We start from the raw sequence: 23808 nt of genomic DNA, 5'->3' as shown, positions 1-23808 counted from the left end.
TAAAAGGAATAAAACACAGTTCTCCTGGCCTCCAGCCCTATAACTCCACACCCTAGACCTCAGTGAACATTACCATATAATATGCTCAGATACTGAAATGACTGTTCCAATGGCAGTTATAACATTATAAGGGACAGCGCATTAACACTTTTTAGCTTCTAATGATCAGTGTTTTGCTAAACAAGCAATTTTATATCTGTTATTCTGATAAACGTACTCCATATCAAAGAACTCTCCCACTCTGAACTACAGGGAAAAGTAAAGTAATTACCATTTTGTTAGATGGTTAGCCAGAACAGGGACACTTTGATCACTCAGATTACATCCTGGATTAACCAATTTATTTTTGAGGTGGAAGGGCCATCAACTCCATGTAACTGAAAGCACCTGAATAAAATGTATTATCCCTGGGGAGCCAACATAAAACTGGGTCTGTAATGCCAATGGGGACAGGGAAACGAAGTCCAGCATTGCAAACAGCACTATAATATGGCTAGGAAAGAGACTGCACAGGAAAAGGCTAGGGACACAGTTCAAAACTCCAATATGTGGCGACACTATCACAAAACAAACAACTTGGGAGCCAATTCAGAAAAAAAGATATCTGGCTTCGATGCTATGCAAGTTCTTTACGATTCCCAGCTAAAACAGCTACCACTAGTGACTTGCAAAGAAGCAACATACTATTTTCTAAATAAGAATCTAAAGATTTATTTTTGAAAATAAGAAAAATTGGAACAGAATACAAAGGAAGGACTGTAGTCACAACAGTTGACAGAAAAAAATGCTTCTCATTATACACATTTGAAGGGTGAGAGTTATCCCTCCACTATTTACCTAATTAAAGATAGTTCTACAAACTTGTTCAGCCTATACACCTTCCCTTGTCCATCCAGCCACATGGAAGGGGGAAAATAAACAGGAAGGATAAATTTAGATTCTGCATAGTTTTCATTTTTTCTTAATCCATGTTCAAAATTGATTACTATATCACTCTTTCACATCCTCAAAGCACATATGCAATACTAGTGGTGACAAATACTGACCAGTATAAAAAAACTTGGAAAATAATGTCCACCTATAAAGGCATATTAGAGAAAACAAGTTCTTACAGTCTTATTTTGCAGATGACAAAAAATTGACCAGATGAAAGTGAACAAAATAGATTGTTCCACGAAGAATTGGATGTGATTTAGGTCTAATTTTCTCATTTTGATGTAAACGCTAAACATTTATACATATCGGAGTCTATACCAGAGAAAGATTCTACTTAAAATAAGAAATAAAAGAAAACCTTTAATATACCTACCCAATATCATTGTCTTGTTCTGCTCTGAGCATGGCAAACCACTGCTGTTTGTAAACAGAGGACAGCCATTCTAAAATTTAAAAAAATATATAAATAAATGTGGAGATTTCTTTGGAGGTGGGAAAGGGGGTATTTATAGAACATTTAAAATAAGGAAATAAAATTACACTGAGATGAAAAAGTTTTGTATTCATTAATTAAATAGCCAATTCAAATCCAGTCAGTCAATTGATTATTTCACTGATATACACATCTTTAAGACTTAACCTATTTTAAGTTGCAAATACCAATAAAATAACCCTGCTCAAAATGACGAAGTAACTTGTAACACTAAATGCATCTTTTGTTATCAAATCAGCACCATTCCCTCTGAAATAACCATATGACTGAACAGATTTTTTTCGCCCCCTATGCGAAAAAGAACGGTTACAAAGGGGTTGAAATGCAGTTAAACTATACCTTACTGGTATATAGCATTCTTCACACAATGCATCAAATGAGTCAAATATAGCTACACTCAAAAGGAAATGGAAGAATAATGCCTATTTCTTATATAAAGTTTTTCATCTGTACATCTCACAGCCCTTCACAATGTTCAATGTATTTATCTATATAACACCCCTGTGTGGTAGGAAAGCATGATCATCCCCATTTTACAGATGATCTGAGGCACAGAGAGGCTAAGTGACTTGCCCAAGATAACACAACAAGTCCATGGCTGAGCAGGGAATTCCCCATACCCTAAGCCAATGCCCTAACCACAGGACCAAGGATGCAACTATTGGGGAAAATTAGAGAAAACTGATATGTGGGATTTTGTTGTAAGAGCAAGAGGAAGGTTTTACAGCTATCAGTTTTACAAGAAAAACAGGACAGTTCTAAGGCAAACATTAAAGAGACAGTTAAAAGCTCAATGGCCTAGAAGAGAGGAACCCAGTTCAATGTAGAGCGGAACCAGTTCCACTGTGAAGAGATGAGAGAAGGGGCAAAGAGGCAGGTGGGTGAAGTCAGGTGTAAGGTAAAGAAAGTCTAAGGGGAGTTGGGGGACAATTCAATGATTTAAATAGGGAGTCAACAAAGGTGGCAAAAGGAAGGGAAGAATGAAAAAAGCACTCAGGATCCCCAAAATTTTAGACACAAAGGATTTAGGACTGATAAGGGACCGATACCGACTCTACTAACTTCAATGACAAAACTCAGTCTTCAAAAGGAAGCAAGCCTGGACCCAAAAAGAATAAAAATAATCAATGGAAACTGAAAGCTATAAAAATGATTTCAGCAAAACCACAATCAAAATGAAGAAAAACTCTGGAAGAGTTCTGGAGAAAGAGAGGAGGAGGGAAAAAAGGCAATTTGGTGTCAAGGGTAATTTGGAAACAAGAGGATTTGCTTTTAAATATTTTATTCATTTTTATATTTCACTTTATTTTAATGACTTGCTTAGCACATGAAAGGCGTGAACAAGGGGAACTTTGTAAGTTAAAAATATTGTTCTGGAACTCTTGAGCAAAGTTACCAGACGAACTACAATAGCAAAATGCTTAAAACAGATTTGCATTTGTATTACAGCAAAGAAAAGATTTTATTCTAGAACTTCAGTGGCAAATGCATCACTGCCTTTTTCTCTCATTGTGCCCGGACACCTGCAGTACACAAAACAAAATTTGTAGCATATCTTTCAACCACTCAACAAAAGATTGTTTACATTAACCAGAATTTAATCTGGCACTATCTAAAAAGATTTACATTACAAAATATATTTTCTGAACTCGGAGAAGTACTCCTCAGGTACCACACAATAACTTCAAAATTTAGTGATGACATCCAATCACCAAACTTGTTCAAACACACATCACATGTATTTATCAAACCTCTTCTCAAAATGAGAAGAAAAACAACCTAGTCAGATAGTTGTTGAGTAAAAAGTATTAATGGCTTACAAATGTAAGAAATGTTCAAGTCCACAAATGTATCTTCATTCAGCATTTAAGATAAAATTTATAGACTTGGAACATGGTTAAGAAAAAAAAAACTTTTTTCATTTGGTTTTTTGAAACAGACTTCACATAAAACAATTGTCTTCACGTAACGAAACTAGAGAGTAAACGATTCACACTTATTCTCACTGTGGACCACATCCTAAGAAGTTCTCTCAAAGACTAATTCCCCTCCCATCTGCAGTCATATACACATTCGTACATCAACTTCAGCAATTGCTGGCCACAGTTTAGGAACTGCTCAGTCAAGTCACGTTAGTCAAATCATAAACAGCTTATTCTAGAAGTTCTCATCCATTTGACATCCTGCACAACCAAACCTCAGCATTAATCATTTGCCTATCACCTTTCTTACCAGACTGATAAAGGAAAGCAGGATAATCTTCTTACACAAACTCTTTTCCTTCTATTTTGCTCTCAGTGAGAAGATCAACACACACAATATGTCAAAAAACCACCCCTCAAGCAGCATATCTTGTAATGACTTCAGGAAACCGATTTCCTTCTTGTAGCAAATAGATACACAGAAGTGACTTCTAGTTCTGTGTTCAGACCACCCTTTTTCTAGAATGAACAAGAAAATGCTGAAAAGGTTTTTCTAGTACACATATCTTACTCCATGATAGGTAAGAAATATTGATGTGGACTGGTGTGGTCCATGCTTGAGCACCACTATGTTTTGCTGAAATCTTGTTCATGTATTTATAACACTTATTTTACTCAGATCCAGTTGCTGGAATTCTGTTACAGTATCTGAAATCGATCTCATTAAAATAAAAAGATTTTAAAATGAAGTTAATTTTAAATTTTCCCAAATAAAATAAAGTGAAAGGATCCTCGCCATATATTATACATCCAGGAATCAAGATACCTTGAAGTCTACATTTATAATTTGGTGTATTGTGAAAAGACGACGACTTACAGGACCACAGCATAACTGGATTTCTCCAACTTCCTCTGCACTAATCCTGACAAAGTAATGGAGGGAAGAGGAGGGTCATTAAGGCGATAGGGGTTCTGAAAGTTCTTTCAAATAAATTTCAAACAAACAAACAAGCAGTATTTATTTACTTAGCGTGTGCAGTCGTCTAGCCAAGCGATATCATCTTCAGTGGCGTGATGCAGTCCTTCTAGGCCACCGCTGAACCAAGTCAGCAGACATTCATCAACAATGTGTGTCATCGTCTGTGTTGCACCGCAGCTGCACAAAGAGCCGTCACGAAGGCCCCAGTGATACTGGTTGGCTGCTCAGAGACCTTGCCCAGTCTGGAACCTGTTCAACAGGTACCTTTGGCGACAGGGCAGGTCAAAACCAGGCAGGCAAATTGTGGGGTCGGTGACGAGGGACTGGTTGGGGATTCTAACATATCTATTCCTCTCGCCAGAGGGTTTCCGCCCTAACATCTTGGCATGGCGGATGAGACCATAAGGGGCAACGTGACAGCAAACGTGCAGCTGGTGGCTTAAAAAGGTCATTGTGCAGTGGCAGGCTTGGGTTGGCACGTACTTTCTCCAGTAACTTGCCAGTCGCAATCTCTCATCTGATATGAGGAAGGACAATATTGCTCAGAACTGGAAGCCAGGGGAGTGGAGTCAGAAGCAGGGTGCTGGAGACGATACTCATTGTGACATGTAACTGCACATCCACCAGTTTGGTGTGTGACGATCGACTCCAGACTGGCGTGCAGTACTCCACCCACCGAATACAAGGTGGCAAGAGCTGACCTCCGCGAAGTTGGAGCACGACGAACCTTCCACTTTGCTAAGAAGATTGTTATGCGTCTTAACTTTAGCTGCTGTCTTCTTCAGGTGGGCATGGTAACTCAGTGTGCGGTCTAAGGTCACACCTAGATAGACCGGTTCTACTTCATGCTTCACCTTCTGACCATTCAGATAAACATTCAGTTCTCGGGTTGTGCTGGCGTGATGAAGATGGAACAAACTGGAGACTGGTTTTATAACAAGCAGTAAGGGAAAGTAGTACAAGATTTAAGTGAAGTGGTTACGGTGGTAACTGACCGTATTTATAATAATTTTTTTTTGGAGAGGTACTTTACTCCTAAGTACCCAAAATCTAGCCACAATTAACCTTTTAGTTTCTTGCAGGTGTCACAGCAGAATCAAGTTTTCAGGAACGATCCTGCTCAAAGTGTCCTTTCTGTGTTCAGGGTGTGGAGTCAAAGGTGAGGAGATGACTGAAGAAGCTGACACCACGAACAAGGTAAAAGGGTCAGGGCAACACAATAAGAAGAACGAACAAACAAGGGGCACAGTTAGTGCCATGAAAGTAGGGCCAAGTTCATTGCTTCAACCTGGTGCAGTGCAGGAGATGAAGGAAAGGATTAAAAAAGGAGCAAATTACTTGGTCAAAATGATGCTGGAAACTTCATATTGTATGCAGTGGATGCGGCTGAGCACGGATATTAGTGAGATTACAGTAATCAAGATGGGACGTGAGGACTTGAAAGAGCATGTTAGTTGTAGGGATAGAAAAAAACATTCGCTCCTCAAGATGTTTTGGAGGAAGACCTAGCAGGATTTGGACATGGCTTGAACGCATGGGCGACGAGGAGGCATGAATCAAAGGTGACACTTAGTATACAGGGCTGAGTGACAAGAGGGATGAAGGTCATGTCAAAAGGGAGAGGATGGAGAGAGTGAAGAGGGTTTAAGAGGAAAGATGAAAAAAAGCTGAAACTGAACTGCGTAAGTCTAACTTTTCAGTAACATCCAGGAGAAGATGTCAGAGAGGCTGAGATCCAGAATTGGGTGGACAGAGATGAATAAGGATTGGACAGATGGATTTGTGCATCACCACAGGCACCGTAAATGAAGCTGTGAAAGTACAGGATGACACCCAAAGAGAGTAACACAAAAAGAAGAGGGATTCAAGGACAGAGCAACATGCAAGCCCATAGACAAAGGACGCCATGCCAAAGGAGACATGGAAAGGACAGACAACGATGTAGCATGAGAACCAGAAAGGACAGTATCATAAAAACCGAGGGTGGATAAGATTTCAGAAGATTTAGACACTGTCATATTCTCAAAGAAAATAAGGTGCCACAAGTACTCCTTTTCTTTTTGTGGATACAGACTAACACGGCTGCTACTCGGAAACCTGTCATATTCTCAGAGGTCAATGAAGATAAAATAGAGACCCTGAGATCATCAGAAAGCTTTGTGAAAACAGTTTATGTGGAGTAAAGATGGTGGAAAACAGATCCAAGAGGATCCAATACAGAGCTGGAGAAGAGGCAATCAAGGCAACTTTTGTAACAGGCATGACCAATTAATTGAGCAGTGAAAGGAAGAGGAAAGTGGAGCTGAAGTTAGAAAGGCAAGTGCTCCACCTACTGGAAGATCTGAATGTCTGGTGGCAGCGCATTTTCAGTTTAGGCCCCCGACTTTGAGAATTAATATATTTCTGTTCATCTAGCAGTGCCCAAGTTTGTTAAGCTTCAGAACAAGGAGCAAAGACCATTTGCTTACTCAGGATTGTGCCAACAGAGTGAGGATGGGGCCTATTTATAATGCAATTTATGTTAACATTTTAGTTCTTGGTTCAACTTGATTTTCTTTCATCAACATTGATTATTTTCTCTTAATATTCACATGTGCACCCCAAATCAAAAGAAGTTGGGCACATTTTACACCCTGGAAAATGCAAACAGAATAACTGAACAGCCAGCCACCCAATGGCCTTGCTGAGGACAACACAAGAGCTTTCTCCTTTCCAAACTTTATCTATTAGTAAAGTAACAGATGTCTTCTGAGATGCTAGAGAACAAAGGGACAAGCTGTTGCAACTCCTTCAGTTTCAAACACTGATCTACATATAAAACCTACCTATTATATCACTAACTTTTAGTTTAATGCTTTAGCCAATTCTCTTTCTAGGAAATAGATGACTTTCATGAAGTATATCAATCAATATTTACATTCTATTACATGTTTCATTATCAATATTTACATTACTCTAATAATTCAGATATACAAGGCAGTTTTACAGCTCTGCTGACCTTGCTGACATAACTGACAGCCCAATGAATATTTTAGAAAAGTATGTAAGTGAATAAAAAAACAGATGGATGGGAACAAGGGCATAATCCCAAAAGTTTCATTCACAATTTGTTTCAGCTACTAATCAGAAAATACACAAAATGTCCAATCAAAGTATTTTCTTACCTGAAGGTACTAGAGAATCTCGCTCAATAATGCTTGCTGATGCCAAATCGCTGATGATGTATTGCAATCTCAAGTGTTTGAATACTGTCAAGAATGCTCTTCCTTGTTCAGATTCTAAGAATGCAATGTCATCCTCAAAATCTGCATATTACAAAAGACACACACCATTATGGGTTTCCTAGAACTTGCTCATTTTGATCGTCTTCTAAAATATATACAAATTGAACAGAAGGTCCTAAGCTCTCCAAATAGAGAAAGGCAAATTACATTTTGCAAGCAAAATTACCAGTGTGGAACAGAATAGATTTCTCAAATCCAAGGAAGTTAACAACATTCAAATAATTGTAAAGGTAAAACTATTAGACCAAATTATTTTATCCACTGAAATAAGAGAGAGTTTGGCCAGAATTTTCAGACGATCAAACAAAGATTTCACTAGACAAGTCAATCACAAAAATAAAGCAGTGTACCCTGAAATTATTTAGATTCAACATGCATGGCCAAAACAGTTCAAGGTAAGACCTTAACAGTATAATGAGAATAAGAGGTGAGGTGAAGTAAATGAATACATCTCTTTGGTATACATGGGGCAGTGTTTTTGGAGGGAGCTGAAAGACAACTGCACTGTACTTGCTGCTGTATGTACTGAGCACTGAAGTTCTAAATCCAGCACCTTTTTCACAAACACTACATCCCTACAAAGAGGCTCACCTTTTCTACGCTTGGAAAACCAGGCATCAGCTTCAGCTAAAAGTTGTTTTAGTGGTCCATTCCAAGAAGGCACTAGTTGAAGGAACATCCACTAAAGAAAAACAAATTTTTGTAAGCTTATTTAAGATTCATAAAATATTATGTAAACATCCAAGACTAATATATTTAATGTTACAGCCACTATGAAGCTCCTGATAAAAACAAGTAATTAATTCTTCTTCTAATTATTAATTTTTAATCGTAACACTGGTATAATTAAATAGATTTATGGTTAAAAGGGTATTTTCTAGGGCTGTCAAGCGATTAAAAAAATTAATCGCGCAATTAATTGCATTGTTAAACAACAGAATACCATTTTCATATATATTGATTTCAATTACAACACAGAATACAAAAAGTGTACAGTGCTCACTTTATTTTTTTTATTACAAATATTTACATCATAAAAACAAAAGAAATAGTATTTTTCAGTTCACCTAATACAAGTGCTGTCGTGCAATCTCTTTATAATGAAAGTTGAACTTACAAATGTAGAATTATGTACAAAAAATGACTGCATTCAAAAAGAAAACAAAGTCCACTCAATCTTACTTCTTGTTCGGCCAATCACTCAGACAAACAAGTCTGTTTACATTTGCAGGAGATAATGCTGCCCACTTCTTGCTTACAATATTACCTGAAAGTGAAAACAGGCTTTCTTATGGCACTGTTGTAGCCAGCGTCACAAGATATTTATGTGCCAGATGAGCTAAAGATAGACATGTCCCTTCATGCTTCAACCACCATTCCAGAGGGCGTCCATGCCGATGACACATTCTGCTCGATAATGATCCAAAGCAGCGAGGACCAATGCATGTTCGTTTTCATCATTTGAGTCAGATGCCACCAGCAGAAGGTTGATTTTCTTTTTTGATGGTTCACGTTCTGCATTTACCACATTGGAGTGTTGCTCTTTTAAGACTTCTGGAAGCATGCTCCACACCTCGTCCCTCTCACATTTTGGAAGGCATTTCAGATTTTTAAACCTTGTGTCAAGTGTTGCAGCTATTTTTAGAAATCTCACATTGGTATCTTCTTTGCATTTTGTCAAATCTGCAGTGAAAGTGTTCTTAAAAAGAAAAAACGTGCTGGGTCATCATCCGAGACTGCTATAACATGAAATATATGGCAGAAAGTGGGTAAAACAGAGCAGGAGACATATAATTCTCCCCCAAGAAATTCAGACACAAACTTAATTAATGCATTTTTTTTAAAATAAGCGCCATCACCATGGAAGCATGTCCTTTGGAGTGGTGGTCGAAGCATGAAGGGCATACGAATGTTTAGCATATCTGGCACGTAAATACCTTGCAATGTCGGCTACAAAAGTGCCATGCGAATGCCTGTTCTCTCTTTCAGGTGACATTGTAAATAAGACGTGAGCAGCATTATCTCCCATAAATGCAAAAATACGTGTTTGTCTTAGCGACTGGCTGAACAAGAAGTAGGACAGAGTGGACTTGTAGGCTCTAAAGTTTTACATTGTTTTGTTTTTGAGTGCAGTTATGTAACAAACAAAAATCTACATTTGTAAGTTGCACTTTCATGATAAAGAGATTGCACTATGGTACTTGTATGAGGTGAATTGAAAAATACTATTTATTTCATCATTTTTACAGTGCAAATATTTGTACTAAAAATAATATCAAGTGAGCACTGTCCACTTTGTATTCTGTGTTGTAATTGAAATCAATATATTTGAAAATACAGAAAAAACATCAAAAAATATTTAATAAATTTCACTTGGTATTCTATTAACAGTGCAATTAAAACTGCGATTAATCGTGATTAACTAAAAAAAATTAATCGCATGAGTTAAGTGCGATCGACTGCCCTATTATTTTCACAGTACAATTATCCATAAACAGTTTAAAATTCTGTCTCTACACACATTTTAATGTTAAAACCAAAAAGTCAAAATAATATAATCATTTCAGAATCTGAATACTACTTTACACTACAACACTGAAGTATCAAACATTTTAAACAAATTGGGCTAACTTCATGGCTTCAATAGTCTTATCCCATGGACAACCTGGGCCCTTTGCAAGTACCTTCTTGAGAGCAGTATACACATCCATCTCCACTTGCATTACAAATAGGTTAGAAGAGCTGATCAGCTGTTTCATGAGGTTTATGCTGGGAAAGAAAATACTATGAGATGGTACGTATAAACCTGTAAGTCGATCAAGTAATTAGTAATATCAAAGAGGAAAGAGTGAAGAAAGTTAATTCACTCTTGCCACAGCTAAGTGAAAGGTAGAGCTAGTTGGCTATTTTCAAACAAAGCAATTTTTCCACTGGAAAATGCAGCTCTGTCAAAACTGAAACTTGTTAAAAGGGCTGCTTTTGATGAAACTCTAGCTGGAAGGCTTTTCCAGCCTCGGACGGAATTTCTGGTTACAGAGAGCGCACAGAATTACCATTAGCTCAGTGGTTAGGACACTCACCTGGGATACGGAAGTCCCTGCTTTGCCTGATTTGGATGAGGTGAGTTTCACTAATTACCAGGCTACTGGCAAATCTGGAATGGGTCTCTACAATCTCTCCTATTAAAACTGCTCCCCTTTGCATAAATAAACTAAATATTCATTGGGCCAGGGAGAGAGTGGACTAGAAGGGCACTCACGTGGCATATGGGAGACCCATGTTCAAATCCCTGCTCCAAATCAAGCTTAGTGTGGACTTGAATCTTTACCTCCCCACACCCGTATTCCAGGTGAGTGCCCTAACCAGCTATTCTGGGGAGGATTTCTCTGTTTTTTTTTCAAAATTTTTTTGAAAGGTTTCAGTTTTGACCCAGTGTGGAAAAGGAAGACAATTTAAGAGGGAAGAAGGTTCCTTCCTTATGACCATAGATAAGCGAAAGATTAAAGGATTCAGTCTAAGTTCACCGGGGTACACACAATATTCTGATTCAGAGCACAAGATCTTGGTAATATGAAAAGAAAAGAAAATATTTAAGTGGGAGTTGAAGAAGAAAGGAATTGACTAGTCACTAGGCAAGCATTCAGAAAAAAACACTTTCTCAGCCAAAAACTATAAATTATATTTTGAAGTTAATTTCAACCTTAACAATGGAGGGACTAAGGATCCTCACTAACAATACACTGTCAAATATGAAAAAAGCTTATTTTTTTAAAATTATGAAAATAGATGCAATACCAACAGTGTTAAGTAAAAACCAGGAATATCTGAAGAAAAACTTTTCAAACATCAACTGAGAAAATTTTAAAGCTAAGTTATGTAACACACATACACACAGCCAACCCTGTAAGTGTCCCATAACATTAAAAAAAAAGTTTATCGTCTAGTTTCTTGTAATGGTCATCAATATTCTAATATGCCACTTGCAACATGTTTTAGTTACCTCAAAATACGTAGACTATTTTAACCGCTCAATTACCTAAGTTAATTGAAATCTGAATACCTGAGTTCTTTGAAGAGTTCAACACTCTGGTGAGTCATCAGGTTATTCAAAAGCCATTCAAGGCACCTAGATTTAAAAAAATCAGGTGGTTATTCACGATTTTCAGATATCCAAGTTGGACTATTAAACAACTGATCAAACTAAAATAGATTTCGCAATTCTAGTGGATTGAAGAATGTCTGATCTGATTACAAAACTCTCTGGATCTAAAAACTCTGATACATCTTATTATTTAATACTACTTTAATTTGAATGATCGTAAACTTTAGGAAGGATTAAAGAAACTTAAAACATTTTCAAAGTATGAGGTTTACTTAGATAAGCATGACACTAACAGAAAACGTTTCAAACATTATCTTCTGTAATAGCAAAGGGAAGGTGGGAAGTCTGAATTGAGAAGGTGAAGTAAAGTAGCTACGTGTCACAGAAGGGGTTGCGGGACCATTTGTTGTTGGGGAAGAAGGATCTGGCTGGAGCACCCTGCTCACCAATTCTTCCAAGACCTATACTGTTCAGAATTTACATTTATTTCATGTTGAACATTCCAGGAGCACCGATATCCAACGAAATTAGAACAGCCAGTTACATTAATATTTTACTCTCCTTCTACAAAGTTAATCTGTCTTCTTTTCAAATTTACAATTAATTCCTTATATCCTCTAAGCTACAGTTTTTTAAGGCGGCCCACTGTTTTCGAAATAGTAGAAACAGGAGAACTAAAACACATATGATCCATGTTATACACTTAAAAAATTACAGTGGACTAACTTAGTCACTGGTCAAATTTATATTTTGAAAAATGTTCCATCTTAATTAAAATGTAAATTTTCTTTTAAACATGAAAAATAGTCTGGAGAAAAAAGTTCATTCTTACTTTTTCTTCACAGAGTCTAATCCATAGGTCCCTGCTGAATTATAATAGCCACACACAGTTTTCACATTAATTGTTTCCTTCATAGTCTCGCCACATTGCTGTATTAAACCATCCTGTGAATAAATCCACAAACATTCAAAGTTTGGGTTTTTTTAAAAAGCATAACCTTATATTTTTATGGACATTACTGACAATTTAGTGAAGACCATTTATCAATACATTAAGTTTTCAAAGTTATGTGCCAGAACAATACGACCAAACTCTTCCAGAGTAAGGAAGCTAATATAGCTAAAAATATTTAACAGCAACATGCACAGTGCTGTTATAACAGGTAATTTAATCCTACTTACATCCTCGAGTAAGCCTCAATAAACAATTTTATATTTCAACTAAAAGTGAGTCTTAGCATGTTTATATAAAACTGCTTCACTGATATATGTGCTAAATAAGTACTAAGCAGCCCACTCTTTTTCCAATGATTGTTCTGAAAATGATTTTTATAATCTATTAGGAGAAAGAGTGAACATATTTAATGTTTGTTCTAATGTGTGCCTTTTAACTACACTCTGAGTTTTTATTTTAATCTAAATAACTGATAAGACCACTATACTATCTAAATACATCCATTACTTTATATAGAACTTACCAGCTGCAGCATACAGGCTGCTGCTAGAAGGGCAACAACACGACTGGGCTTTATTAAAACATCATCTCTATATAGTGAGCCAAATGCTACCTGCAGAGCTAAAAAAACACAAATTGTCAAATCTAAAGAAAAATAGCTATAATCTCACAGTTAGTAATTTAAAGTACACAATGTTTAAACACTAGGGATTCCTTTCAACTTACGCTGTTGCTAAAATTTTAAATTCTTTAATCTTGAAAAAAGCTAAATTGAAAAAAGTTAAATCAAAAGAAAGCCAATGGACTGATCACAGAACATTGTAACTACTGAAACATAACCCATACCCACAAATGTGGTGATTATTTTCAACTGGGTCATTAGGAAATATTTGTGTCAAATGTATCACTTCTATAAGCACTGTAGTTCTAACTACACACAGAATCTGCACCCAGGAGAGAGAGAGAGAGTTCCATATTTTGATTCACAAGAATTTAAGAGCTTTCTAAACAGTTCCCTTCTGTTCATATTTTTTAAAAGCAGAAGTAATACCTGAACAGTACAATTACTTACTTTGCTGTTTAAACAACTGGTATTCATCCTAACAGCTGAAAAAACACATACACCATCAAATAGTTCCAGGGAACCATAACACCGCAGAGGGTGATGCCTATGAATTATAATCCCACCATGCCATCACTGTAACACGTCAGGACATCAAACTGGAATTACTGTGTCTTTCTCTCTGCAAGTCCTCTAACAGAATCTCTCTTCTCGCTCTTCTTTACTCCTGGCTGCTTGGAGGCCAGGAAAGGATGCCAATAGCTCCAATGCATATCCTCAAATCTGTCCCAAGTGGAGAACCATGAAGAGCACTCCTCTGACTGGCTGTCTTTCCAAAACAACACAGAGAAAGAGGTGCTTCATTCGAACACTTGGATCTCCACAAGAGCTATACGTTGTTCAAATCACTGCTTTAGACTGTGGTTCTTCAGTCAGTTCCTGGACCTTCACCACAGTTCCTCTCATGATCCAAGACTAAACTAAGCCATAAACAACTCATGTTTTCTCTTGGGGTAGTTGTGGTTATTTACTGATCTGTCAGTTCTCATTTTCACTTATTTGAAAATAAACCCTCTTTTCAAACAGAGATGTCAGCGATTTAGCGTAACAGTAAAAAATTCAAAGGTTGAAATTAAGTGAACTAACAATATTCAGGAAAAAGGTGCTTGCTTACCTTCTATATCAATATTCTGGTCCGGAATCTCCAGTTCTATGATGTCCATGCTAGACTCCCTCCAAGAACCACTGAACATACTGGAAAAGTAGCCAGACTATTAAAAAAAACACAAGGAATCATTTCATTCAAATAATGAAAACCTGAAGCCAAAATTGTTAATCATCTTTAGCTATAAAATCAAGTAAATTATAGGGTAAGTAAGCTGAAATAATTGTGACGTATTTCCATATCAAGAAGAACTAACAATATTTCTTCCAATTATGTGGAAATATTTACAAACATCGATCCACATTTCAATTCTGTTTACAGAAGTAGAGACATTTGTTTTTCAAGTTATTTTTCCCCAATCAATTCAATTTTAAATAGGCAGAAAAACTGTAAAAAAAAAAAAATCCATGATAAATCATGGTATCCACAGCATGTACTCATGTCCAAAATTTAAGTCCTTATAGCTATTTGTAGACAAAAAATCCTGCAGACATTGATTTTTTTTTAAGCCAATTAAAAAAGTATGCAAGACATGCAGATTAATTGACAAGATTGTGGTCTCAGACTAAGGACACACATACATTTTAAATATTATGTGTAGGTAAATTCATACAAACACATACACATACACCATTTACATTAGTATACCTTTTTTAACAAAGTGTAAGGCATATAAAACTAGAATTTGCTAGATTTCCATCCAAATGAAGTGAAAAATACTGCTTTACTAGGATTCATGATTTTCCATCTCAGCAGAAGGAGAGCCCATTATGAGATGCTATCACTCAGTGATGTTTACCTGAGAGATTAAAAAAATAAAGTCTATTTGTACAATAGCATACCTTCTGCACTGTTACCCAATATTTCCACTGGTGGCAGCAAATTACAGCACGTGTAAAATCAAAAGTATCAAACCGTATTCCCCCACCACACACTCTATTTATGAGCAAAGAAATACACCACTGTTGCTTATTGCTTTGTAATCAAGAACCCGGATCGTTTGCTCCCTACTGGTGGAGAGCTTAGTACACTCATGGGCTATATCCAAATATACTGGGCTAACGCCTAGATTTCATGGAGAATAGTGTGTTTTAATAAGCAGCACCAAAAGCTTAATGTACATCTCTCATTCAGTACCTCAGTGCCATCTACTGGGAAAAAGTCACGAACTAATGCACAAGCTAGGAGAGCTAAAGCTGACAGATGGTCATCAAGACACAGAAGTAATCTGTCCAATATGTAAGGGTGGAGTGATAGCTTCACCAACAGTAAGATTACAGATATATGGTATAACATTGAGAGAACAGTTTAACCCTACTGATTTAGTTCCAATTAAAGGTGGTAGTCACTTCCAAGAACCAATTTTAAGATTCAATTCAACAAAATTTCCCCTTACATGATGTCTCTCAACTTAAGAGACAAGGTCAATATGGTACAAAATCCACCACCTTCTCAAAAAACTTTGGAATTTAACATGCATTGAATATTTTAAATTAAACATTAAATGCTTTCACATTAAGCCACATCAAGATTTTAAGAGAAATTTTAGAACCTTTTACAAGACAATGACAAAGCTGTACTGGAAAAAGGACAGACAGACAAAGTGATTTGCCCAGCGTAGCACAGGAAGTCTGTGGCAGAGCCAAGACGAGAACACAAGTCTAACTCTGGCCAATACTTTAACCACAAAACCATTCTTCCTTTCTAGAAAGTAAACAACAGAACTACAGGGAAAAATAAACTGTTCTGTTTGGGATTATTTTAGGAAGTACATGAAAAAGATTAGGTAAATTTTTCACCTCTTACTGGGAACTGCAGTGAGTTTATTCTTTCTGCTTCCTATTATCCATATATTTTATCCAAAATTTGACTTCTATAGACCTGTTTACATCACAGCACACAGATATAAAGAAAAAGAACCTTAAATTAATGTTTGTCCTAATTTATTTCAACCACTGAGGCACTACAGTTCCTCTGATTAAAGTTTGTCTGCTGATTTTGTACAATAGTACCACAGAAAATTGGTAGGGGGATTTTCAGATGTAGCATATGGAATTACTTTCAATTCTTTACAGGCTAACTAGATTTCAAGGGACTGTCATTTTAATACTAATTAAAATATTCCATATTATGACTTCAAACTAGAATTTTGTCTTTCACAGTTTTTGCCATGAAGCAGCCATAGTTTCTCCTATTTTTTCCTCAGGGCAAAAAGTTGTTCTTATCAATGCAAATCACTACTTGTATGAATACTATCCCTTGATAGTAGAATTCCCATTGAAGTGTACAGTACCTTATTCTCCTTAACCTCTCATGTCCTCATTATTTACACCAGTGTTTCTCAACCAGAGGTACATGTACCCTGGGGGGTACACAGATGTCTTCCGGGGGGTACATCAACTCATCTAGATAATTGCCTGGTTTTACAAGAAGTTACATAAAATGCACAAATTAAATCAGGACAAACTAAAATTTCATACGGACGATGGACTGGTTTATACTGCTCGCTATACTATACACTGAAATAGAAATACAATATGTATATTCCAATTGATTTATTTTTTAATTATATGGAAAAATGAGATAGTAAGCATTTTTTCAGTAACAGTGTCCTGTGACACTTCTGTATTTTTGTGTCTGATTTTGTAAGCAAGTAGTTTTTAGAGGAGGTGAAACTTGGGGAAACGCAGGACAAATCAGACTCCTGAAAACGGTACAGTAGTCTGTCAAGTTTGAGAGCCACTGGTTTACACTATGGGTCATGCATAGTTTCTGAATATGAAACTCAAAATTAATCTGAAAACAAAATAATGGAAATGGCAGTAGCTTTTAATCAGAGCTGCTGTAGATCTGGGTGTGTGTTTTTTCTTGTTTTAAATGCTCAACAGCCTTAATTTTAAATCTAAGAAACCGGAACAGAACATAGTCACAGCTCACACCAACAGTGCATCACACGAAAAGCAGTCATCTGATTACATCAAACCCTATCCAGGACTCCATGTGATCAAGATCTGTTTGGCAAAGATCTGGATGTTACCCTGTTATACAAATCTATCAGTCAACAACAGCCTGCAGTGTTGTCTTTTGTAAAAGCACCAGAGGAAAGCATCAGGTATAACAGTGTCAACCCAACAGTAGTCTCTGGGAGAGTTATTTGGTAATTGGTGGCTCCAGAATGAAGCAATAGTGGGCTGAAGTTTGGCCCGATTTCATCTGATGCAGCTGGGGGTTTGAATGCAACACAAGGCTGAATGTTACCTCAGTACAGAGGCTGAAGTTGCTTTCAGCTCACTGAAGTCTGAGCTTCAAATTAAGTTGGAGATGGGGCTTGAGCACAAAAGACATCTGCTACTGTCAGCCAAAGAAATCCTACCCAGACTCGCCACCTAAGTATTTGTCTGAGAACCAGGTTAGTTGCTGATGCACATGGACTGAAAGACAATTCCATTCTAAGTAAACTGGCATCCAAGTTCACTAGTGAGCTCTTTTGGACATACACCTTATATTTACAATTAAGCGACTCACAGAAGACAGAGTTCTTATTCACAGAACTTCCTAATTTATTACTTTTAAATATGCTTGTTTTATAAATACCTGGGGCTGGTGTTATGCAGTTGTGTAAAAAAAAGTTGTTGTTTAAAAGCAAAAAGTGTGCTATTAGCATGAAAGAACCTCTTTCACAGCCTAACCACTACTCATACATAAGGCTGCACGTCTGTCACAGAGGTTATGGAAGTCACAGATTCTGTGAATTTCCGTGACTTCTGCAGCGGCCAGTGTGGCTGGCTCTGGGACTACCCAAGCACTTGGGCAGCCCCTGGGCCAGCAGCAGTTCCCGGCCAATGGGAGCTGCAAAGCCAGCCGTCTGGGCAGAGGCAGTGCACATAGCTGCCTGGCTATGCCTCTGCCTAGGAGCTGAGCGAGTGGGATGTAGCCACTTGCGGGGAGCTCCCCAGGTAAGCACCACTCAGAGCCCACTTCACCCTGTCCTGTGCCCCAACCCCTCCCACATCCAAACTCTGCTGCTGCTGGAGGAGGAGGTGCGGAGCCAGGTAGGGAGCCTGCCACAACCCGTGCCCCAGCACCAACGGGGGTCTCAGGCCATGTGCCGCCCCTGGGCTGCCCGCCCCTAGCATCCATGGTATCCCCAGGCAGCCCCCCCAAGTTTTAGTCCAGAGTATTTAGTAAAAGTCATGGACAGGTCAAGAGCTGTGAATTTTTGTTTACTGCCCGCGACCTTTATTAAAAACACCCACGACTAAAACGTAGCCTTACTCATAAACAACATTTTTTTGGCTTGTTTAGAGCAGTTTCCTTGCTTGCTTGAGATCTTGAGAAGGAAAGCTTAAAAACCAACATAATCTCAAAGCAGAAGGACCACTGGTGATAAGCATAACCTCTACTTTAGAATCAGAAACCTAGAGCATCAGCATCCTTTGCGTAAGTAGATAGTGAATGAAGTTAACAGTTTTCACATTCATCTTTTTGAAACCAGATGTCTTTAGACTAGTACAGAAAGGAAAGAGACATAAATTTTTGAAGTCCACCATTCTTCACAAGTCCTGTTCCTTTGTAGCAAAGGCTTTCCTATATGAATTTTTCACACAGTGCTGTAAACAACGTACTACTGACTCTCTGCAAGTTCATCCAAGTTGAGGGATGGAAAAAAATGTTCACCTTTTGCCTTCACTCATAATGCTCTAAGTTTTATGCATGCAAGTAATTTACTATCACTGCAGAGGACTGGCCATTAACTGTTCTTTCTAGCTGAAAGAATTAGCAGGTATATTACAATATTTCATTCGTTATCTGGACACCTCCCATACAAGTCTACAAATCTTTAGAAAGTCTACACGAGGATGAGCGGGCTGGATCAGAGATTGGTAACTGAGCTGTTGTCAAGAGCATCTGAAGCACAACATAAGGTGCTTTACATTTTTGCACAGAAACAAAAACAAAATAAAATTAGAAACTGGGGGAGGGGGGGTGAGGGAAGGAAAGAGATGAAGAAAAAACAGATCTATACTTGAAATTTACAGAATAGTGTTTATTTTTCCAAAATGAGTTTCTACTGCAAAAAAGAAAAACCACCTACCTGACACAAATATATCTTGTGCAAGTTCCACTCCTCTCCCAGAGCACAGATCTTAATATCACTATTTTCACCATTCAAAAACAGAGTCTGATAAATATACTTGGATGTACTTTTTAGTTTTTTCCTGGATAAAAAAAAACAACAACTCAAAGACATACACAAACTGTGGAATTCTGCCACAAAGAAAATGAAAATATTTGTCAAGCACTTGATTGTTTACAGCACCATATCAGAAGTTGGCTAGCAAGATTTTCTTCTCTTCCCTTAGTCATTAGACAGTTATAGACCATTTCCCCCCATGTGCTGCTGACAGAGGTCATCTGACATAAGTTTACTTTCTTTTTGTTTACTACAGCTAAGTAGTTATCAGGACATTCCCAGAGTGAATAGGAGAGCTAACAGAAGCCCCAAAGCCCACACCTGCCCCTGCACACAAACATACCCTGCCAATTTTCATGGGTCTGGAATCCCTTTCTCTAGGATTAGTTTTCTCTCTCCTCCCCCCCCCCGCCCCACGCTTTCTATGTGACAAGCCTCCAAAGAGCAGAGGGAACTCAGCCCTCCCTACATCCCCAATCCTTCTTGGCCACCGCATCCAGCTGGATTCCCATCAGACTTCCCCCAACTCCACACATTTCATCGCCACCAACCCTTCCCTTCTGCCCTCCTCAATCATCCTCCAAATCCCTCCCTCCACCCTTACGGGCCCATAACTATGCCTCCCTGACATCCCTCCACCCATGCCTGCCAGGACCCCTGCAGCCGAAACCCCCCATGAGCCAGGACCCCCCCTCAGCCAAGCCCCCCCCGCTAGCCAGGACTCCCCCAAGCCCCCCTCAGCCAAGCCCCCCCCCCGCTAGCCAGGACTCCCCCAAGCCCCCCTCAGACAAGCCCCCCCCCCCCCGCTAGCCAGGACTCCCCCAAGCCCCCCTCAGCCAAGCCCCCCCCCGCTAGCCAGGACTCCCCCAAGCCCCCCTCAGCCAAGCCCCCCCCCCGCTAGGCAGGACCCCCCCAAGCCCCCCTCAGCCAAGCCCCACCCCCCGCTAGCCAGGACCCCCCCAGCCAAGCCCCCCCCCCCGCTAGCCAGGACCCCCCCAAGCCCCCCTCAGCCAAGCCCCCCCCCCCGCTAGCCAGTACCCCCCCAAGCCCCCCTCAGCCAAGCCCCCCCCCGCTAGCCAGGACTCCCCCAAGCCCCCCTCAGCCAAGCCCCCCCCCGCTAGCCAGGACTCCCCCAAGCCCCCCTCAGCCAAGCCCCCCCCCGCTAGCCAGGACCCCCCCAAGCCCTCCTCAGCCAAGCCCCCCCCCCGCTAGCCAGGACCCCCCCAAGCCCCCCTCAGCCAAGCCCCCCCCCCCGCTAGCCAGGACCCCCCAAGCCCCCCTCAGCCAAGCCCCCCCCCCCCGCTAGCCAGGACCCCCCCAAGCCCCCCTCAGCCAAGCCCCCCCCCCGACCCCCCGCTAGCCAGGACCCCCCCAAGCCCCCCTCAGACAAGCCCCCCCCCCGCTAGCCAGGACCCCCCCAAGCCCCCCTCAGCCAAGCCCCCCCCCCGCTAGCCAGGACTCCCCCAAGCCCCCCTCAGCCAAGCCCCCCCCCGCTAGCCAGGACCCCCCCAAGCCCCCCTCAGCCAAGCCCCCCCCCCCGACCCCCCGCTAGCCAGGACCCCCCCAAGCCCCCCTCAGCCAAGCCCCCCCCCCCCGCTAGCCAGGACCCCCCCAAGCCCCCCTCAGCCAAGCCCCCCCCCCGCTAGCCAGGACTCCCCCAAGCCCCCCTCAGCCAAGCCCCCCCCCCGCTAGCCAGGACCCCCCCAAGCCCCCCTCAGCCAAGCCCCCCCCCCGCTAGCCAGGACCCCCCCAAGCCCCCCTCAGCCAAGCCCCCCCCCCCCGCTAGCCAGGACCCCCCCAAGCCCCCCTCAGCCAAGCCCCCCCCCCGCTAGCCAGGACTCCCCCAAGCCCCCCTCAGCCAAGCCCCCCCCCCGCTAGCCAGGACCCCCCCAAGCCCCCCTCAGCCAAGCCCCCCCCCCCCGCTAGCCAGGACCCCCCCAAATCCCCTCAGCCAAGCCCCCCCCCGCTAGCCAGGACTCCCCCAAGCCCCCCTCAGTCAAGCCCCCCCCCGCTAGCCAGGACTCCCCCAAGCCCCCCTCAGCCAAGCCCCCCCCCCGCTAGCCAGGACCCAAGCCCCCCCCCCCCGCTAGCCAGGACCCCCCCCAAGCTCCCCTCAGCCAAGCCCCCCCCCCCGCTAGCCAGGACTCCCCCAAGCCCCCCTCAGCCAAGCCCCCCCCCCGCTAGCCAGGACTCCCCCAAGCCCCCCTCAGCCAAGCCCCCCCCCCGCTAACCAGGACCCCCCCAAGCCCCCCTCAGCCAAGCCCCCCCCCGCTAGCCAGGACCCCCCCAAGCCCCCCTCAGCCAAGCCCCCCCCCCGCTAGCCAGGACCCCCCCAAGCCCTCCTCAGCCAAGCCCCCCCCGCTAGCCAGGACCCCCCCCAAACCCCCTCAGCCAAGCCCCCCCCGCTAGCCAGGACCCCCCCAAGCCCCCCTCAGCCAAGCCCCCCCCCGCTAGCCAGGACCCCCCCAAGCCCCCCTCAGCCAAGCCCCCCCCCGCTAGCCAGGACCCCCCCAAGCCCCCCTCAGCCAAGCCCCCCCCCGCTAGCCAGGACCCCCCCAAGCCCCCCTCAGCCAAGCCCCCCCCCCGCTAGCCAGGACCCCCCCAAGCCCCCCTCAGCCAAGCCCCCCCCCGCTAGCCAGGACCCCCCCAAGCCCCCCTCAGCCAAGCCCCCCCCCGCTAGCCAGGACTCCCCCAAGCCCCCCCCGCTAGCCAGGACCCCCCCAAACCCCCTCAGCCAAGCCCCCCCCCCGCTAGCCAGGACCCCCCCAAGTCCCCCTCAGCCAAGCCCCACCCCCCGCTAGCCAGGACCCCCCCCAAACCCCCTCAGCCAAGCCCCCCCCCGCTAGCCAGGACCCCCCCAAGCCCCCCTCAGCCAAGCCCCCCCCCGCTAGCCAGGACCCCCCCAAGCCCCCCTCAGCCAAGCCCCCCCCCCGCTAGCCAGGACTCCCCCAAACCCCCTCAGCCAAGCCCCCCCCCGCTAGCCAGGACCCCCCCAAGCCCCCCTCAGCCAAGCCCCCCCCCGCTAGCCAGGACTCCCCCAAGCCCCCCCCGCTAGCCAGGACCCCCCCAAACCCCCTCAGCCAAGCCCCCCCCCGCTAGCCAGGACCCCCCCAAGTCCCCCTCAGCCAAGCCCCACCCCCCGCTAGCCAGGACCCCCCCCAAACCCCCTCAGCCAAGCCCCCCCCCGCTAGCCAGGACCCCCCCAAACCCCCTCAGCCAAGCCCCCCCCCGCTAGCCAGGACCCCCCCAAACCCCCTCAGCCAAGCCCCCCCCGCTAGCCAGGACCCCCCCAAACCCCCTCAGCCAAGCCCCCCCCCGCTAGCCAGGACCCCCCCAAACCCCCTCAGCCAAGCCCCCCCCCAACCCCCTCAGCCAAGCCCCCCCCGCTAGCCAGGACCCCCCCAAACCCCCTCAGCCAAGCCCCCCCCGCTAGCCAGGACCCCCCCAGCCAAGCCCCCCCACTCCGCTACCTGCGGGGGGTGTTGAGCAGCTGCTCCTCGCGCTCGCCGTCCCCGTCGCTGTCGCTCTCGCCGGGGCCCTCGGGCCCGCCCCGCTTCCGCTTCCCGCCGCGGCTGCCCCGGTCCCCGTCCGCCCCCTCCCCGCGCGGGGGCGCCACCCGCCGCCTCAGCACCCGGCTGCTCAGCGAGCCCATGGCGGCTGGGCCGCCGGCTCCTCATGGGGCCGCCCGGCGCGGAGCGCCCAGCAAAACGGGCGGTTGGGGGGGGGCGGGGACTTAGCGACGCCCAGCCGCGTCCATTGTCGCCGCCACACAGGCCGAGGCCGCGGCGCATGCGCGGAACGGGACAGGCGGCGCATGCGCTAGGAAGGTCACCCTACGGCGCATGCACCTACGAAACTACGGGAGGGGGGAAGAGGAGGGAATTGGAGCGTGCGCCAGGGAAAGTCGCATGCACCTGCGACACGCCCCCGGAAGGGGAGGGAATTAGCGCATGCGCGCTGTGCTCCCCTTGCGGGGAGGAGCGCGAGCGCGGCTGCAGTAGGGGGCTCGTGCCGCAGGGCTGCTCCCGTTGACCGCAGTGGCTCCTGGTTTGCAGTTTTGCACCTGTTGCAGAAGGCAGGGGGTTGGACTAGATGACCTCCTGAGGTCTCTTCCAGCCCTCATCTTCCCCCCCACCCTTCAGCCTTTTCATAGAAGGAGAACATAAATGTGAAGTGGCCCAGTGGTCACTTGAGACAGTTTGACTAACCCTCTTTC

The 23808-nt window shown here is 43.3% G+C and overlaps 1 protein-coding gene across 4 annotated transcripts in view; it reads right to left on the bottom strand.

Moving 5' to 3' along the window:
• The window catches only part of GMCL1 (germ cell-less 1, spermatogenesis associated), a 33180-nt gene extending 9812 nt beyond the window's left edge, over nucleotides 1-23368 (bottom strand). The window contains exons 1-12 of one of the 4 annotated variants that reach the window (XM_073325218.1): nucleotides 19494-19577; nucleotides 16692-16815; nucleotides 16198-16279; nucleotides 15047-15197; nucleotides 14408-14504; nucleotides 13195-13292; nucleotides 12549-12661; nucleotides 11675-11740; nucleotides 10299-10383; nucleotides 8206-8296; nucleotides 7495-7635; nucleotides 1310-1379 (exon numbers count right to left, since the gene is read on the bottom strand). In XM_073325218.1, the coding sequence (XP_073181319.1) occupies nucleotides 1310-1379; nucleotides 7495-7635; nucleotides 8206-8296; nucleotides 10299-10383; nucleotides 11675-11740; nucleotides 12549-12661; nucleotides 13195-13292; nucleotides 14408-14504; nucleotides 15047-15070 (785 nt within the window). In that variant the 5' untranslated portion in view covers nucleotides 15071-15197; nucleotides 16198-16279; nucleotides 16692-16815; nucleotides 19494-19577. Of the gene's footprint in view, nucleotides 1-1309; nucleotides 1380-7494; nucleotides 7636-8205; nucleotides 8297-10298; nucleotides 10384-11674; nucleotides 11741-12548; nucleotides 12662-13194; nucleotides 13293-14407; nucleotides 14505-15046; nucleotides 15198-16197; nucleotides 16280-16691; nucleotides 16816-19493; nucleotides 19618-23062 lie in introns of those variants that run through there. The other 3 variants (XM_073325219.1, XM_073325216.1, XM_073325220.1) reach the window with 3 other exon arrangements.
• Nucleotides 23369-23808: the final 440 nt, after the last annotated feature.

This window comes from Lepidochelys kempii, chromosome 26 (assembly GCF_965140265.1).
Source record: "Lepidochelys kempii isolate rLepKem1 chromosome 26, rLepKem1.hap2, whole genome shotgun sequence".
Taxonomy (NCBI): Eukaryota; Metazoa; Chordata; order Testudines; family Cheloniidae; genus Lepidochelys; species Lepidochelys kempii.
The sequence above is the reverse complement of the archived record's forward strand: the minus strand, read 5'-3'. Positions and strand labels throughout refer to the sequence as shown.